The following is a 19731-nucleotide window of genomic DNA, read 5'->3' as shown; positions in this document are numbered from 1 at the left end:
GGGAGCCTCCTGTGAAGCACTTCTGTGATGTTTCCTTTGGCATTTATAGTGATTTGTACCTGCCGCTTCCGGTTGTTAGTTCCAGCTGTCCACTGCAGTGGCCTTTATATTGGGTCCAGGTCAATGTGCTTATTGATTGAATCTGTGGATGAGTGCCATGCCTCTAGGAATTCCCTGGTTGTTCCCTGTTTGGCTTGTCCTATAAAAGTAGTGTTGTCCCAGTCGAACTCATGTTGCTTGTTATGAGAGTGTGTGGCTACTAAGGATAGCTGGTCATGTCGTTTCGTGGCTAGTTGGTGTTCATGGATGCAGATCGTTAGCTGTCTTCCGGTTTGTCGTTTGTAGTGTTTTGTGCAGTCCTTGCATGGGATTTTGTACACTACATTGGTTTTTCTCATGCTGGGTTCTGGTGAGTTGTTGTCTGAGAGTGGCTGTTGGTTTGTGTGCTGTTATGAGTCCTAGTGGTCGCAGTAGTCTGGCTGTCAGTTCAGAAATGCTTTTGATGTATGGTAGTGTGGCTAGTCCTTTGGGTTGTGGCATGTCCTCATTCTGTTGTCTTTCCCTTAGGCATCTGTTGATGAAATTGCGGGGGTATCCGTTTTTGGCGAATACATTGTATACATGTTCTTCTTCCTCTTTTTGCAGTTCTGGTGTGCTGCAGTGTGTTGTGGCCCTTTTAAACAGTGTCTTGATGCAACTTCTTTTGTGTGTTGGGGTGGTTGCTTTCATAGTTTAGGACTTGGTCTGTGTGTGTGGCTTTCCTGTAAACCTTTGTGGTGAATTCTCCGTTCGGTGTTCTCTGTACCATCACGTCTAGGAATGGGAGTTGGTTGTCCTTCCTCTCTAGTGAATCGAATTCCTGTGAGTATGGTGTTGATGATCCGGTGTGTGTTCTCTATTTCTGTGTTTTTAATGATTACAAAGGTATCATCTACATATCTGACCCAGAGTTTGGGTTGAATTTGCGGTAAGACTATTTGTTCTAACTTTTGCATTACTGCTTCTGCTATGAGTCCAGAGATCGGTGAGCCCATGGGTGTGCCGTTGATTTGTTCATATATTTGGTTGTTGAATGTGAAGTGTGTTGTGAGGCACAGGTCCAGTAGTTTAAGTATGCCATCTTTGTTGATAGGTTCCCCGTCTTGTTGTCTGTTCTGTATGTCCAACAGGTTGGCTATTGTTTCTCTGGCTACGGTTTTGTCGATAGAGGTGAACAGTACCGTTACATCGAATGAGACCATAGTTTCTTCCTTGTCTATGTGTATATTCCTAATGATGTCGAAGAATTCCTGTGTTGACTGTATAGAGTGTCTGGATCCGCTGATCAGGTGTTTCAGTTTCTGCTGTGGTTCTTTAGCCAGTTTGTGTGATGGTGTCCCTGGTAGTGATACTATGGGTGTGAGTAGGATTTCTGGATTGTGCACTTTAGGTAGTCCATAGAATCTGGGGGCATTGTTGCTTTCAGGTTTCATTCTCTGTAGGTCAAACCTGTTTATCTGTCCGTTTTTTTGTCGGTTCCTCAGTGTGTTGTTTATCCTATTGGTGAGCTGTGGGGTGGCGACAAACTGTGGAGCAGGTCCATAAGACACACTGTTTATAGCAAAAAAGTACAGTACCATGCAACTGAAATGATATATTGAACAAACCTAGACTGCTGTTAAGTCTTTCATCTTTGAGAATGGGTTGCAGGTTTCAGTTCATTAATATGTAAATCCCAGTCTTGGTTTAAGCCACCTTCTCAAGAAAACTTAAGGTTTTATAACAAAAGGCTTCTCAGCTCAGACAATGAATTAAAGGTGTGAGTTTAGAGTTTGTCTGTATCCCAATCTTGAATCAGACTGGTTCTATTTCCAAAGTGGAATTTATAAACTATTCCATGGGTTGACTGTCTGCAGATTGTTCAGCACCCATGAGAATGGCCTCAACTGGGACCTTGGGTTCATGTCACACTACACAAACACACTCACGCAGACTCTCTCATACACACACGCACTCTCATACACACAAACATACACCCCCCCATACACAATCTCACAGTCTTATATTCCATTAAACTCACACACACACTTTACCAAGGATATACACAAACAAACACACACTCTCGCTCTCATGCGTGCAGACACACATATAAGTCTATGGGGTGAATTTGCATTTACAGAATTAAATTTGCAAATACATTCTATTTTGCTCAAAAGGCGCACAATCTGCAGCCAGTCAATCCATGTAATATTTTAGAAATTCCACGTTGGAAATAGAACCAGTCTGACTCAAGATTGGAATACAGACAGATTCTAATCTCACACTTTTAATGCATTGTCTGAGCTGAGATATCACCTTTTTTTTTATAAGCCCAAAGCTATCTCGAGAATGTGACTTAAAAGAAGTTCTGGGATTTATGTATTAATGAATTGAAACCTGCAACCCATTCTAAAAGATTAAAGACTTGACAACAACCTAGATTTGTTCAATACATCATTTTAGTTGCACAACACTGTAATCTTTTGCCATCAATTCTGTGTCTTTTGGTTCTGCTCCACAGCTACCTGGTGAAGGAGCAGCGCTCCAAAAGCTAGTGCTTCCAAATACAGTAAACCTGTTGGACTATAACCTGATGTTGTGTGATTTTTAACTTTGTCCGCCTCCATCCAACACTGGCTCCCCTGCATCAGATTATTCTTGTTCACCATCTAGTGGTTAATTTGGGAACAATCAAGCTGGAGTCCAAATGCAGAAAGGAATGGTGCATGTCATTAAAAGGCAACACAAATAAAAGGATCTACAAATATAGGAAAAACACAAAATAGTGGAAACATCAACCTGAAAGACAACAACAAATGTATACTACATATAAAAACACCCACAGAATGATAGTGATTTTTCGAAAGTATCATGAAAGCTTCATATTCAAATTTTACGTACACTTGAATTTAAAGGGTCATAGAGGTAGTTGGATATTCTTAAAAATTACAATGCATAGATAATGGAACTTTTTCAAACAACACTTTCTTGCTAACTACGCGATTTCACTTGGACTTGTTTTCTTGAACTCTCTTCAGGGACGATTTGGAGATGCTAGTGTTGGACTGGGGTGTACAAAGTTAAAAATCACAAAACAGGTCTATTTGGAAACACTAGCTTTCGGAGCACTGCTCCTTCATCAGGTGGTTGTGGAGTATAAGATCATAAGATACAAAATTTATAGCAAAAAGTTTACAGTGTGATTTAACTGAAATTTATACTTGCAGAATTATGTGGGAGATTAGAAATATTGTTTTTGCAGGTGGGGGAGGGGGTGTAGCGGGAGGAAGGGAAGGGGAACATTATACAAACGGTCGCAGAATTCTTGTAGCATGTAGCATGTAGCATACTTAAGGCTAAGACTTTAATGAATATAGAGAGTCTTTTAAAGAAAATAGTTTTAAGCTAGGAAATAATTACGAAAGGTTGTAGCTGACCACAAAAAGAAGCAGCAAGGGCATTTCACAATAAAGCTTATAGTATGATAAGAGAAACTGGATAAAAGAACATGCTGTAACAAACAAGGAACAAAGAATGCAGACAAGGGCAGCAGGATGGCCAGATAAGAAAATAACTAACAAGTGAGGTAATCGGCTTATGATAGGATGGGAAAAGGGAGGCATGATTCCGCAACTTGTAAACTAAATAAGAATGCTAATATGCTCTGTTTTCGCGTGCATTTCTGCTTGATTACAGAAGCGTCCGGTTCTTGCAAGGCTGTAATAAATTGTTCTTGTTTCCAAGGCTTTGTCTCAGGCTGATTGATTTGTGAGTGAGTTCTGTTTCTCACAATTTGGGGGCTCGCCCGGGATCCAAAACTCCGACCGCTCGACTTTCTTGGGATGATGGGGGAGGTGCACCTTGCCGATTTTGGTGATCTCCGACTCCCTTGCTTGTTGTTCACGGTTTGGACAAGTATGATCCGGACTGGGAAACCCTGGAAACAAGGCGGACAGACACGGCGGGTTCGGTCAGGCAACTCTTGTGCACAAGACCCGGGTAGGGAAAGGTCTTAAAGGATATATCCAGGCGACCGGGGGCAGCGGTATTTGCTGCAGGAATTGCCGTGGGACGGGGCGCTCCGAAATGACCAGGTAACTCTGTGCACAGACTAAGGTAAGAAAAGAGACCTTTAAGCATTGCCTTGGTGGTCGGGACATACGACAAGTACGGGGAATTGGAAATATATAAAATTAAGCATATTTCAATGGAAAACAGCCCGTGTCAGAAGGGGTACTAGCTGAGGGTGCACTTCGTAACTAACTTATGGCCAGACATCCAGAAAAATATTCAAAAGCTAGACTTGTTGTTGCGGGAAGCTCAAAGTGTGTGTGTGTGTGTGTGTGTGTGTGTGCGCGAGAGAGAGAGAGAGAAAGAGAAGAGCTGTACGTAGAAAGTTTAACTCTTTGTGATTCGGTTTGAATGCACATTTGGTTGTTGGTGATTGAATGTTTGTGCTTTGTTCCCTGGAGCTTGAGATCCGGGACTGTTTTGAATCTGATTTCTACTATGGAAATTTTAACATGATTTCTTTTAAAGTTAAGGATTTTATAGATTATGAAATAAAATGTTCACTCCCGTTCTTTTTACAGGTCATGACTGCCTTACTATCAGTTTCTAACTAATCTCTTTTATCCTTACATCAAAGTGATTTATGGAGAAAAGTTGAAGTCTAAACAAAACAAATAATTGGTCAGATTAATTGGACAAGTCAGGCGTCTAGTCAGGACCCTGAGTGGGGGGGGGGGAGGCGGGGTGGAAGAAGGCGACACCAGACCTCATTAAGATTAAATTAAATCGGGAATGGGAGGCACGGCGAGTTGCCTATGTAATAATCGATCTGTAAATAATGTTAAAGGGGATATATCCCACCTGACAGTTCTTTGGGGAGAATGTTGGATAATTGGGAACACAACTCCCGGACGCGGGAGAAAGATCAAGCTACAATGATAAACTTGTTGTTTTGTCTGGACTAGAGAAAGTATTAAGGCGCCTGGCATTTTCTGGCCCAAATATGGGTCCAATGAAAATTGGCTGTGCCAAGATATAAATATATACGTCAATCAGAAAGAAACATGCAGTCAAGAAAAGTCAGAATATGCGGCTTGTTGGATAGGGAGCACGGGAGTAAAATTATGTCCTATAAATACGGAGGAATCAGGAAAAAAAGAATGAAAAAGGGAAGCCACAATGGGATCCCTTAACATGTTTGCCGCCCCCATATACTACTCCCCGGAACGAGCCTACAGCTCCCGAAGTAGAACCGAGTCCAGACACAGAAAGGGGAACGGAGTGTGAACTAAAAGATGCAGAACCTAGGGGGCTCAGAAACGCTCGAGCCACCACAAGTAAAGGAGGGACAGAGATAATGTAAAATGTAAAATTATGTCCCTTACAAGAGGTTCCGATTGGGGAAGGTACAATCGGATATGTAAATGCTCCCTATGCTAGCAGTGAAGTTAGGGTCTTTAAAAAGGAAATGAAAAGTTTAATAGAGGATCCGGTTGGACTTGCCGAACAATTAGAGCAATTCCTTGGGCCTAATTTATATACCTGGGGAGAACTGATGGCCATTTTAGGAACGTTATTTTCAAGGGAAGAACGAGGTATGATTAGGAGAGTGGCTTTATAGGAATGGGAAAAGAAGCACCCAGTTGGGGAAGAAGGGGCCCCAGCAGAACAGAAATTCCCAAATGTTGACCCTCATTGGGAGAATAATGACAGAAGAGATAGGGAATCAATGCGGGATCTACGAGAAATGGTAATATTAGGAATTAAAGAGGCGGCACCAAGATCACAAAACTTTGTTAAGGCCTTTGAAGTACGACAAGTGAAGGATGAAACCCCTTCTGCATTTCTTAAAAGGCTCAAGAAGGCCACAAGGAAGTATTCGGGAATGGATCCCGATAATCTGATAGCACAGGGACTCTTAAAGGTCCAGTTTGTAACTGAATCATGGCCGGACATACAAAAGAAATTACAGAAATCAGATGGATGGAATGAAAGACAGTGGAAGAACTGTTATGTGAGGCACAGAAAGTGTATGTGAAAAGGGAAGACGAGAAGCAGAAACAGAAAGCCAAAATGGCAGTAGAAGAAATAACAAAAAGGAGAATGGGATCAAGGAATAACAGGAAGGGTAGGGGAGGACATGAAAGACAAGGGTCGGATACCCGGGAAAGGAGGCAACAGGCAGGGTGTTACCATTGCAGGAAAGTGGGGCATTTTAAATGGGAATGCCCGGAATTAGCACGAGAAAGGGAAGCCGTTTCCCTAATGACCTTAGATGAAGATTAGGGGAGTCAGGCGTTCCTTCCTCCTGAGACCCACCGGGAACCCTTGATAAATTTAAAGGTGGGGCCTGAAGGGGAGGAGGCAGTATTTTTGGTGGACAAGGGAGAAGCACGGTCATCCCTAAGTTTTAGGCCTACCGGCATTAAATTGACTAAGGAGAATCTCAGGGTTTCTGGAGTAAAAGGCAAGGAATTCTTGGTGCCTATTTTTAAACCAGTCCTAATTAGAAGAAATGATGAGGAAGTGATAGGACAATTACTATATATTCCTGATATTGGAAGTAATCTATTAGGTAGGGATTTGATTATATTGCTAGGATTAAAAATTGGGGTGGAGGATAGTGCAGTAACTGTAACGATGGCTAAGACAACCCAAGGAAGATGGATCCTCCCAGATGGAAGGGAGTTTTTAAGTAAACCAGTTATGAGAAACATCCTAACCACCTTACACCAAGGCAGTCACTGGGGCTCCCAAGCCATGTGTGACATAGTGTTAAGGAAGCACGGATGTAAAGGGATATACACATTAGCCAAGCAGTTATGCGCAGGATGCCCGACTTGCCAAAAGATTAATAAGAAAGTAACGAGAGGGGGACCAAGAGGTGGAAGAAACCCTGGGGTAAGACCTTTGCAAAGAATACAGGTAGATTACACAGAATTACCCCCAGTAGGGAAACAAAAGTACTTATTAGTCCTAATGGATCACCTAACTGGTGGAGGCATTTCCAATGTCCTCAGCTACCTCGAAGGGAGTAGTGAAAACTCTTTTAGAACATATAATTCCTCGATATGGAGTGGTGGAAAGTATAGATTCAGACCAAGGTAGCCATTTTACCTCTAAGATCCTACAAGAAGTAATGGCGAGATTAGAGATCTCTTGGGAATTCCACACTCGTTGGCACCCGCCTTCATCTGGATGGGTGGAACGAATGAATCAAACCTTAAAGAAGCAATTGTCTAAGCTAGTCTTAGAGACTCGATTACCATGGACAAAATGTTTACCTATCGCGTTGCTACGCATTAGGACTGCGCCTAGACGTGATATAGGCCTCTCTCCTTATGAGATGATGTTTGGATTACCTTTCTTGGGTGGAAGAGGGGAATTACCAACTGTGGAGTTCAATGAAAGTTTTTAAAGAACTATATTGTGGCGCTCGGCTCTTCTTTATTTTCCTTAGGAAGAAGGGTCTGTTGACCCAGACACCTCCACTTGAGTTCGCCGTACATCGAATACAACCGGATGATTGGGTCCTGATAAAAACCTGGAAAGATACCAAACTGCATTCAAGCTGGGAGGGACCGTTCCTAACCCTCCTGACTACTGAAACAGCCATCCGAACTGCTGAAAAAGGGTGGAGTCATCACACTCGTGTTAAGGGCCCGGTGGACACTCCTTCCCCTCCGGCAGAGTGGCAAGCTCATTCTACAGACAACCCTCTGAAAATCAAGCTGAGCAAAAAGAATGGACTGAGATAAGAGACTATTATGTATTGGTTAAAAAAACTGTATCCCAAAACAATTTAAGTGTTGCATGGACTCACTCCTCCCGGTATTTAAAGGGTTAGGGAATAGACAGATAGGGTTGTGAGCTGAAGTGAGTGGTCAGCTTTATATTGTCACAATAATATTAGCGCTAGCTGCCAAGGGGGGTGGGAAATATCATTTTACTGCTTTATGTCAGAATTATGCTAAACTAAAGGGGCATACCGACTGTTGGATATGAGCTGAGATCCCACACCATGGGGAATCCAGAATTCCTCTCACGGTAATACCACTTACCAAAAGTGAAGTGTACGGCATACAACAATTTGACCCGGGCTCAAATGATACAACTTGGAGATTTGAAAGGGGTAATTATAACTTTGTGGGATGGTTCCCTTGACCAGCCCCGAAAACTCTGGGCGCTATCGATGGGCTTAGAGTTTCCCCACCGAAAGGAGCAGTAAATACCACTTGTTTCTGTAATCAGAATGATACCGCACCCTTCCGATTAGAAAAATCATCTTGTGTCTACACCGGCCAAGCCAATGCCACGACCATTCCCCGAATATTGAATGGGACATATTAGGTGTATGGCTTAAAGGCCTACCCATTTATCCCCAGCAAGAAGTACATTTTGGAGTGGCGGATGTAATGGGAATGGGTGCTGGGACCATCCAGTTCAAACACTGCCTCAAAGCCAGAAAGGCTGGAGTGGCTGCTGCTACCTTGCCTATATAATTTCCCACTTGAGGCTGTTAAAGAGAACCCCAAAAATACCTTGGAATAAACAGGGAGGAAGGTGAGTAACCCAGAAAGTAACCGAAGGAGATCTCTTCCTCTGGACTTTGATACCTATGTATGGGACCGCTCGAGCAGGAGTAGAAATACAAAAGTTGGCGGCTTCCCTGGAAGAGTTGGCCAACAGTACTGCTGATGTGTTGGCCGAAACCCAATCCCAAATAGCAGCCATAACGACCGAAATGATTGCCACTAGGCTAATGACCCTTCAGAACAGGATGGCTCTGGATTATATTCTAGCAGAGAAGGGTGGTACCTGTGCACTAATTGGAGAGGAATGTTGTACGTACATACCCGAGGTCTCCTCTAACATTACTGATATCTCCAAACATGTGCGAGACAAAAATCGCCAAGGGAGGCCGGTAATCGGTACTGGAACAAAAAAGGATAGGAATGGGGGGATTGGGGATTGACTGGTTGGGGAAGGTGGTTAGTCAATCGAGCTATCTATGGATTATTGATATTAGTGGGTCTGGTGGTAGGGTTCAATGTCCTAAAACAGGTAATGAGCCGACTGATGACATCCCATACGTAAGGAACCCAAATAAATCATCAGATGCTTTTACAATCAGCAGGTGATATGCAACAAAGAGAAAGTCAAAGAATGCTTCTCGAGTTCGAGGGACGAACAACACAAATATAAAATGTAAGATTGTGAACCTCATCGCCAAAAGGCGTAAGAGGGCAGAACATAAAAAAATGAATTAAAGGAGACTTAATAAGTGCAGAAACAACAGTTAGAGAAAAAGAAAAAGGGGGGATTGTGGGAGATTAAAAATGTTGTTTTTGCAGGTGGGGGAGGGGTGTAGTGGGGGGAAGGGAAGGGGAACATTATACAAACGGTCGCAGAATTCTCGCAGCATGTAGCATACTTAAGGCCAAGACTTTAATGAATATAGAGGGTCTTTTAAAGAGAATAGTTTTAAGCTAGGAAATAACTATGAAGGGTTGTAGCTGACCACAAAAAGAAGCAGCAAGGGCATTTCACAATAAAGCTTATAGTATGATAAGAGAAACTGGATAAAAGAACATGCTGTAACAAACAAGGAACAAAGAATGCAGACAAGGACAGCTGGATGGCCAGATAAGAAAATAATTAACAAGTGAAGTAATCGGCTTATGATAGGATGGGGAAAGGGAGGCGTGGTTCCGCAACTTGTAAACTAAATAAGAATTCTAATATGCTCTGTTTTCACATGCACTTCTGCTTGATTGAAGAAGCGTCCGGTTCTTGCAAGGCTGTAATAAATTGTTCTTGTTTCCAAGGCTTTGTCTCAGGCTGATTGATTTGTGAGTGAGTTCTATTTCTCACAATTACATTTTACTTTGCTCAAAACCTGCATGAATCCATGTAAGGTTCTGAAAATACATTTTTTAGATTAGAATCAGTCTGACCGTTGCGGCACAGACAGTCTCACACAGGGCAGCTCACACCTTAAATGTATTATCTGGGCCAACGTGACACCAATTGCTAATGTTCACTTGAGAATGTAACTTTTAAAAAAGTTTTGTGATTTACTTATAAAAGAACTGAAACCAACATGGTCATTCTAAAAGATGAGAGACTTAACAAACAATCCAGGTCTTTTTCAATATATAATTTCAGTTACATCGCACTGTAAACTTTTGCTATAAATTCTGAGTCTTAGTCTTATACTCCACAACCACCTGATGAAGGAGCAGCGCTCTGAAAGCTAGAGCTGCCAAATAAAGCTGTTGGACTATAACCTGGTGTTGTGTGATTTTTAACTCACTTCAGGGAAAATACATGACTGCTTTTATGATTGAGTTTAGAGCTGTTCTGTTTGCAGGCTTGGAACCTTTTTGGATATGGGGGGCAAAAGTTTGCTGAAAGAAAGCTTCCTGGCACAATTCTCCCATTACTGGAAAAGTACCCTAAGGATGGATACAGTGTGGTTCCTGGAGCCGAAGTCCATTTGGTCTCAAATGAAAAGCCTCTGAAGGATTTTTCGATATTTCCTGACAGACTGCGTCTGCTTAGGAACTAAGTGATAAATGCATGCATTGAGTGATGTTCATCTTTGTGGGCCAAACATCAAACTGTCAGCCAACTGAACATTTCAAACCTTTTCCCTTTTGGCCTTCAAGAGCTATGAATTACTGGCCAAAAAGGGTATTTCTCCCTTGAAGTGAATCTCTGCAGAAAGAGTCCATTTTTGCTTTCTTTTACCTAGTGTGTGCTCTTATTCGTTTTCTAACATATGGGAATATTGGAAGTTGAAAAAGACAGTGTTATCTCCTGTCTTGGTTGTAACAAAGGAAAGTTCTTATTTTCATCTGCACAGAATGCAATACATGTCAATGGAGTAGGTGATTCAAACACCAGAAATTCAAAACGAAAATTATGCTGCTCCACTTAGGAACTTAGCTGATGTCTCTGCCCTTTTACGACAATTAATTATTTATTAATACAATCACATTAATGCAGTTCTAAATAATTTCTCAGAATTATGATAAGGAGTCATGCAATCTCAAGTCTTTATCATATTTAGTTTCTAAACAAATAAATTATAATTATACTTGAAAACATAACACCATTTAGTTGAAAGACTTACATGCTCACTAAGGATGTTATCTAACAATGTTGGATCATCAAATTCCAAAGAATCCTTGGAGGAAGCAAAATGTCTGCAAAATGACAAATGATAAATAAAATCAACTCACCAAATAATCTTTTTCTCATATGACAAATATTTCACTATCCAATACTTTTCATGCTTGCCCTCAATTCAATGTTTCATAGTGAAGACAGTAAGGTGAAAATTAATCAAAATGACCTCAAAAAAAATCAAAAATGACTGTTTGAATTAGAGCATCTGTAGAGGAACACAAATTCGTTGCTGGGGAGGTGGTGTGTGCATGCTAAGCTTGGTCCAGGCCAATGCTGAGTAGACTGGACTGGGAGTGTTCTGCAGTGACCCGCCTTCTAGCATATAATTCAGTGAATCACCAAGTCTCTTTGGAAGCCTTTTTTTTGAAGGAAACAAGTTGGGTGAATAATTATGGTCTGAATTAGCAAAACAAATCTTTTATGCCAACAGTTTAAATAAACTCAAGCTTAACAACCACTTAACACAGCATTTTTATTTATCTCTTAGAAAAAAAGCCAAGTATAACAGATGCTGGAAATCTGAAATTTACAAAAACAGATGCTGGTAATACTCATCTGATCTGACAGTATATTTGGAGGGGAAAGAGTTCATTTTTCAAGTGCATGCATTCTGATAAAAGATCTCAGGTTTGCAACATTAAATTCTGCTATTGTGTCTACAGGGATAATCTGAGCTGCTGAATAGTTCCAGCATGTTTTTGTTTTCATTGCTTACTTATCTGATTGCTCTCATTTCTTTCTTTCATTTTTACTTACTGTTTGGTTTACTTTTAGTTCACTTAAGTAACAGCAATGGTTTTACTTCAAAATAATTCAATGAGAAAACTGCAAAAAGCAGCAAACGTTTTATTTAATAAGATTGGCCTCTAAAGAATGTCAACTGTGTATCCAAGCTTTGTTGTGTATTATGCTCCTTCCATAATTGAATGCATGATACCCCTATTCAGATGAAGAGCTTCATCTGACAGTTTTGAGATTAATAATGGAATGAAACATGTGCCTTAAACTTCCTCCCCAAAGGCACTCTGGGTCTATCTCCATGAGATGGACTGCAGCGGTTTAAGAAGGCAGTTTACTCTTTCTCAAGGAAGTAAGGGATTGGCAATAAATGCTGGTCTAGCTAGCTACACCCACATATCCCTTAAATGAGTTTAAAGTGAAGCTCACTACATGCATTGGAATGCAGCAACCAGCTTTGACCAACTGACTAACAGAGATAACAAAGTGTCTCTCACAAAGACATGGTGGCAGAGTGATAATGTCAATGGACCATTGATCAGCTTTAGTTTCAAGGTTTATTGCCTCTCTAAACTGGCTTCTTCAGCAGCATGGTCTCATCTAATCTCCCACCCCCCGCCCGATGTTCTGAGGCTGCATTAGCGCCATTTTTTGCTGATAGAAGGATGCCAAACCAATGCATTGTATAAAAATTTCATTACACAATCCTCAACAGAAATAAATTCCATTGAGAAACAAACACTTCACAAAAAGAATGAACATGATGCATTAGGGAGGCAATGGCCTAGTGACAATTTCACTGAGCTGATTATCCAGAGTCATGTACTTTTCAATAAAAATATGGAGTTAAAAGAATTAATGATGATCTACACATGACTTCAGACCTACAGCAATGTGGTTAATTCTTAACTGCCTCCTCAAATGGCATAACAAGGCATTCAGTAGCATCAACTGTTAGGAAGGCAAAAAAGAATGAAACGAAATAACCACCTGGCATCCACCAAAGCACCAGGTATGACGTACCAACTCCTTCTTGCTAACATCTGGGGACTAGTGCCAAAATTGGATGAGCTATCTCAGACTAGTCAATCAGCAGCCTGACAAAGCTATACTGTGACTGTGGTATGCCCAGAGCAGGGACTCCAGGCAGCAGTGTCAGCAGACCAAAGCACTCTAAGTCTCGAGGAAGCCCAGTGGGATGGACTCAATGAACTCCCAGCCTCAAGTTGAAGCCCAGAGCAGAGTTCCTGCTTTAGAAAGATTGTAATGCCGAACTTTTATCTTTATTTATTTATTTTTCTAATATATACATCAAATTTTGTACCTAGCTTTATAAGGACTGTAACGCTGACTTTTTAACTTTTTTTTCTATTTTCTTACTTATAACTAAGATTTTGGATCTAGGTATCGTACCTAAGATGGCACCAGAAATGGCAACTTTTTGCTGTACTCATGTACGCCTGTTCTAATTCTAATTCATGGAATCATACCTTACATGCAATGTTTCAGACCATTACTGTCCCTATGTATGTCCTGTTCCCCAGCAGAGGTCAAGTTTCAGTGGTAATGCTGGAGGAGTCCTCAAAACTGACCCTGGATGCCATGGCATCTCTTTGTACCAGGTCAAATGTGGGCAAGGAAACCTTACTATTACATACTAATCCCTTTTTGCCAATGAATCAGTACTCCTCCATATTAACCACGACTTGAAGGAAACAATGAGGATGGTAGTGCGCCACTCCATTCTCTGGGTGGGGACTTGAATTATGGGGCACCAATACAAACTGAGCTGGTTGAGCCCTAAAGAACGAAACAGCTAGAGTGGGCCTGTGATAGGTGATATGATTCTTGTAGAGACAAAGCCCTGTATTCACATTGAGAACACCCTCCATTATGTTGTGTAGCACCACCACTGTGCTAAATGGGTAGACTTTGACTAGATCTACCAGTTCCAGATTGGGCAACTAAGAAATGCGGTGGGCTATCAGCAGCCAAGTGTTACTCCAATACAACTTCACAACATCATGGACCTGCATATGCACCAATTTACTATTGCTAACAAACGTGGTGTCAACCTTGTTTCAATGAAGAATGGTATGTCAGGAACAGCATTAGGCTTAGCTTGCTACAAGTTGCTGAAGCTACAAAACAGGACAACGTTTTGCCAAACAGCATAAGCAGCAAGTGATAAACAGATCTAAGTATTCCCATAACAAATGGGTCAGATCTTAGCTCTACAGTTCTGCCATATCTAGTATTTGGTGGTGGAGGAGGTGGTTTCACAAACATCTCCATTTTGAATAACAGGAGAGGCCAGCACATCATTGCAAAAAGTAAGGCTGAAACATTCACAACAATCTTCGTGCTGAATTGCCAAGTGGTTGATCCATTTTGGTCTCCTCCAAAGTTTCTCAGCATGACAGATGCCAATCTTTAACCAATTCAACACCCTCTATGTGATATCAAAAAACGGTTGGAGATACTGAATGCTAATAGGCTATGGGCCTTCACAATATTTGAGCAAGAGCACTGACATTTTGTACACCAGAATTTGCCACATCCACAGCTAAGCTGTTCCAGTGAATCTACAATACTAACATTTACTCAACAGTGTGAAAGACTGTCCAGATATCTAGTTGGGTCCTGTATACAAAAGCAGGATAAATCCAATTCAATCAATTACTGCCCCATGTGTCTGCTCTCAATCATTATGAAAGTGAACTGAGTGATGCTATTGATTAGCAATAACCTGCTCACTGAGGATCAGTTTGGGTTCCACCAGTGCCACTCAACCTTCTTAACCTCAGGGCAGTTTCCTTGGCCTAACCATTTTCAGTTGCTCACTGAACATTTTCAGATGTTCACTGATGACTGCACAATGTACAACACCACTCACAATGCCGCAGATACTGAAGCAGTCCAAGTTTAAAAGCAACAAGGTCCAGGCTTAGACGGATATCAAAATCCATGCCAGGCAATGACCATCACTAACAAGAGAGAATCTATCCATTGTCCTTTGACATTCAACGGTAACAACATGCAGGAGGTTTCTATTGATCAGAAACTGAACTGGTCCAGCCACATGAATAGTGTGTCTACAAAAGGCAGATCAGAGGCTAAGAAACCTGCAGCAAATAACTCTGTTCCTGCTTCCCCAAAGCCTGTCCATTATCAACAAGGCACAAGTCTGGAGTTTGATGGAATACTCTCAATTTTTTTAGATGAGTGCAACTCCAATTACATTCAAAATGCTCGTCACTATCTGGACATGCAGTCTGTTTGGCTTGTTGCGACATGGGGTAAACACTCCTGCTTAATTTAAAGTTGCAACACAGAAAAGATTTATCCCATGCAGCAATCTGTAAAAATTCGAGAGGCCAAGAACTAAGTAAAAATTAACACCTTTATTTCTTAAAGTATAATAGAGAATAATTAACTAACAACTATTTACAACTCCTTCCTCTAACCTAACTTTTACTTTCCCTTCTATAATACGAGCCTGATAAAATCCCTGATTTAGATTTACAAATCTAAACTTCTTATCTCACAGCCAGACAGCCTTCGGTTCTTCTCCATACTCCTGTCTTCTTTTCTTCTTCTTAGGGATTCTGTTTCACAGATTACTGATCAATAAAGGTACCTTTAAGAGAGCTAGTCTCTGGGCAGTTTGCAGATGTCACTGGCTTGGAAGTTCTCCTCCCAACTGTTTAATTTTCCACAGTCTTATACCCCCAAAGCATCAGATTGTGTCATTGGCTTTTAAGATCATAAATATACTAAATTCAAACTGGATTGGAGTTTGGTACTTTTTTTTGGGGGGGGGCATATTTAAACTAATTGGCCTAATTCAAATCTGTTTTTGTCTTCAAGCAACCAGCTACCCTAGCTACCCCAGTAGCTGGACCACATTTTACATTGTATCTTATTCAGCACACTTGGTACTGTCACTGCTAGCTTTTAATTCTCTTAAAAGGTACAGTATACCCACATCTTCATAACAGATTGAATGATAGTGGATGTGGTGCCAATCACTCCACCATCATTGCTAAGTGCTATTGGTCTGCATCATCGATATGATGCACTGCAGAAATTCACCAAGTCTCCTTAGATAGCACTTTCCAAACTCATGATCAATAGCATTTACAAGTACAAGGGCAGCTGCTGTGTGGAAACATCACCCATAAGTTCCCTCCAAGACACTCACCAGCATGATTTGGAAATATAGCACTGTACCTCAGTGTTACTCAGTTAAAGTCCTGGAATTCTCCCTAACTGCATTGTGGGCCTGCCTACACTAAACGGACTGCAGCAGTTCAAGAAGGCAGTTCATCAGCAGGTACCGTTTGAAGGGTACCTGTGGAACGGCAATAAATGTTAGCACAGCCAGTGATGCACACATCCCACGAATGAATAATTTTTATAAAATCTAAGTTAAAGATGGCATCAGATCAAAAGAAAAAGCATAGAACAACATGAAGATGAAATGGTAATGTCAACGGTTGAGAAAATTCTAGAAACTAAAAGGAAATGATTTTGAAGAAGACTACCAAGAAAAATAAAAAAAGAATGTCAACACAAGTATACAAAAAAAAAGAAGCTAAAAGAAATTGGTTTCTGAGAGAATGAGACAGCAGAATTAATAATGAGGACACAAGAAACTGATAAACTCTGCACAAGTATTTGTGTCAGTTTTCACAATATAAGATACCAAAATGATCCCAATGAGAGGACATAGCTGGGGAGGAACCGAAACAACCATGAAGGAAAAAGTATTAGACTGGGACTACAGACTGAGAAGACTCCTGGGCCTGACGCCTTGTATCCCAAGATGTTAAAAGAACTGGCTGCAGAGATACATTGCATCTTCCTAATTTTCCAAAATCCTTCTGAAAAAGGTCCAATTAGATTGAAAAACTGTAAGTAACATCCCTATTCAGGAAAGTAGGGATACAATAAACAGGAAACTATATAGCAGTTAGCCTGACCTGTCATGGGGAAAATTCGGAAATCTATTATTAAGGGAATAGCAGCAGGATTTTAGAAAATTATAATACACATCAGGCAGAATCAAAATGCTATTGGGGAAAGAGTGTTTGCTGATCGAGCTCAGGTTCCTTGACAATGTAACATAGGCTGGATAAGGGAAACTGGTAGATATAGTGTATTGGATCTGCAAACTGCATTCAATAAGGTGTCACATAACAAGCGCTTGCACAGTAAAATCTTACTATGAGAAAGTAACATATTAGCATGGACAGCGAATTTGCTAACAAACAGAAAACAGACTAGGGATAAACGGGTCATTTTTAGTTTTGAAAACAGTAAATAGTGGAATCAGTACTCAAATACTTAGAATCTATATCATAGCCAAATTTGTTTATGACAAAATAGATAGATTTGAAAGCAAATTGTAAGGACACAACGAAACTGAAAAGGCTTGTAGATTGGTTAAGGGAGAAGACAAAAATTCTATAGATGTAGTATAACGTAGGAAAATATGAGGTTGTCAACTTTGGCAAGGAGAATAGTGAAGTAAAATATTATTTAAATGAAAAGAGTGATTGCAGAAAACTGTAGTTCACAGGGGTCTGGATGTCCTTGTACACAGATCAGACAAAGTTAGCATGTAGATACCGCAATTAATTAGGAAGGCAAATGCATTACTGAATTTTATTGCAAGGGGGATGGAATATGAAAATAAGAAAATCTTGCTAGAATTGTATAAGGTACTGATGAGACCACACAAAATGCTGTGTACAGTTCTGGTCTGCTGACTTAAGGAGGGATACACTTGCGTTGGAGGTATAGACGGTTCACTAGGATAATTCCTAGGGCAATGGGGATGTTTTATAAGAGGTTATACTCATTGGAAAGGATTGACAAGGCAGAACTGAAAGGATTTTTCTCAATTCCTCAGGAACATAGAATGATAAGGGACAATAAGGGATTGCCCATATAATGGTCATTAAGGGTTGCTCATTTTTGGAAATCTCTACCCAAAATAACAGCAGCGGCTGGGTCAGTAAAAATATGCAAAGCCAAATCAGACAAGACTTTTTATCTATAGGAGTGTCAAGAGTTTTGAGAGAGACAAGAAAGGTGAGTGAAGGACAGAATCAGATCAGCCATGATCTCACTGAATGTTACAGCAGGCATCAGTGGCCAAATGACTGATGCATGCTCCTATATCTGAAATATGTTTCTCCACCTGTGGAAATTTTGAATTGGCCCATCCTTTTCGAATCAGGGAATGACTCTCAGATGGGATTAAGATGAATTATTCTCTCAGAAAGTTTGTATCATTGCAAACTTTCCACCCCAATGAGTTTATCAACTGCTATGGAGGTTGTCACTGAATACATTCAAAGCGGATAGACAGATTTTCAAACTGAAAGGGAGTCCTTTCTGAAGTATTTTGGGAACAAGCAGGAAAGTGGAGTTGAGAAGATGATTAGATCATCATTTGAATGGCTAAGCAGGCCACACTACCTACTCATATTCATTTTTATAAAGTCCATTGAGGCGTACAAAATGCCATATCAAGTAAGTCTTTACTTTGAATGTAATCAGAGTCCATATTTCAAAGGATAAGTAATCATTATCACCACAGGGGAGGAATGTTTGGATTTTAGAATAATACAGAGTTCCCAGTTTGACGCATTTAAGGCAGTAAATATTGCTATTTTTTCCCAAGAATAAAACATTGATCCAATTTCAATTGCATCATTGTAATCAATAGAAGGGATATACAAATAATGTCTGTCCTTAATGTGGATGGAGGAGCAGAAAATCTATCTATACTCTTGCATTTTCAGAAGTCTGTTCATCCTTGCAGATAGAATGTGATTATTATGACTTAATGATGTATTTAACCTCTGATAGTCGTTGATATTTTACAAAGATGTAGTCCTTTAATGTCAAACTTAAAAGCAACTCTATGATTTACAGCAGTTAAAATATACCTCCTTATCCAAATGTAAGAAGTAATATATAATACATTAATACAAATCCCAAATCAAATTAGCAGAATATTTATAAAGTTCACTTACCCCAAATCATCAGAAGAGCGTTCCGTATCTGAATCTGGATAATGACTATGAGAAATAAATGAGAATTTTATTGTATGTACAAAACACCAACTCCATAAAATGCAAAGAACTATAACACAGCCGCAAAGGACAAAACAGATTTTATCTTAAAACACATCTGTCTTCCAATCTTTCCAAAATCAAGGGCAAATGATAAATTAACAACTGAAGCTATCAACAATCAATTTACTCTGAAAACTACTTTTCTCATGATAAAAAATATTTCTCTTGCAACATGCGAAGGAAGGAGATACTACAGTGCGAAAACATCAGATTTCAATTTCTCTGTGGCAAGATCATTATTTACTAAAATGTGTACGACTTCCTGCTTCAACACATAATGTATTTGAATATGGCTGAAAGAGACATTTTGTCAAAGCTTTTTATCTTGCACTCATCAGGACAATTTGCAAAAAGGTATCAATGTAAAGGGAAAATAAAATTTATACTGTTTGAGAGCAGAGTTCTGATTATTTGGCAAGTCGACGCTGTATGTTTTATGCTGATATTTCTTGCAAAGTGTCCTAATCATTGCAAGACAAATGCTTCAGTAAAATGTGTACTATTTTCACAATTCTCAAGAGCTGTACCAAACAAATTGAACATTTCCTGTGGAACTAATATTTCTACTGCACATTTTTTATTGAACTTAGTTTATACATCTCCACCACATCCTGCTGAA

At 40.2% G+C, this 19731-nt stretch overlaps 1 protein-coding gene across 5 annotated transcripts in view; it reads right to left on the bottom strand.

The window, feature by feature from the left end:
* atp8a2 (ATPase phospholipid transporting 8A2) overlaps positions 1–19731 on the bottom strand; it is a 561594-nt gene that overhangs the window by 329212 nt on the left and 212651 nt on the right. For all 5 annotated transcript variants that reach the window (XM_072577324.1, XM_072577326.1, XM_072577325.1 and 2 more), the window contains 2 exons: positions 19011–19055; positions 11168–11240 (listed from right to left, as the gene is read on the bottom strand). In XM_072577324.1, the coding sequence (XP_072433425.1) occupies positions 11168–11240; positions 19011–19055 (118 nt within the window). The remainder of the gene's footprint in view (positions 1–11167; positions 11241–19010; positions 19056–19731) is intronic.

Source organism: Chiloscyllium punctatum, chromosome 9 (genome assembly GCF_047496795.1).
Source record: "Chiloscyllium punctatum isolate Juve2018m chromosome 9, sChiPun1.3, whole genome shotgun sequence".
NCBI lineage: Eukaryota > Metazoa > Chordata > Chondrichthyes > Orectolobiformes > Hemiscylliidae > Chiloscyllium > Chiloscyllium punctatum.
The sequence above is the reverse complement of the archived record's forward strand: the minus strand, read 5'-3'. Positions and strand labels throughout refer to the sequence as shown.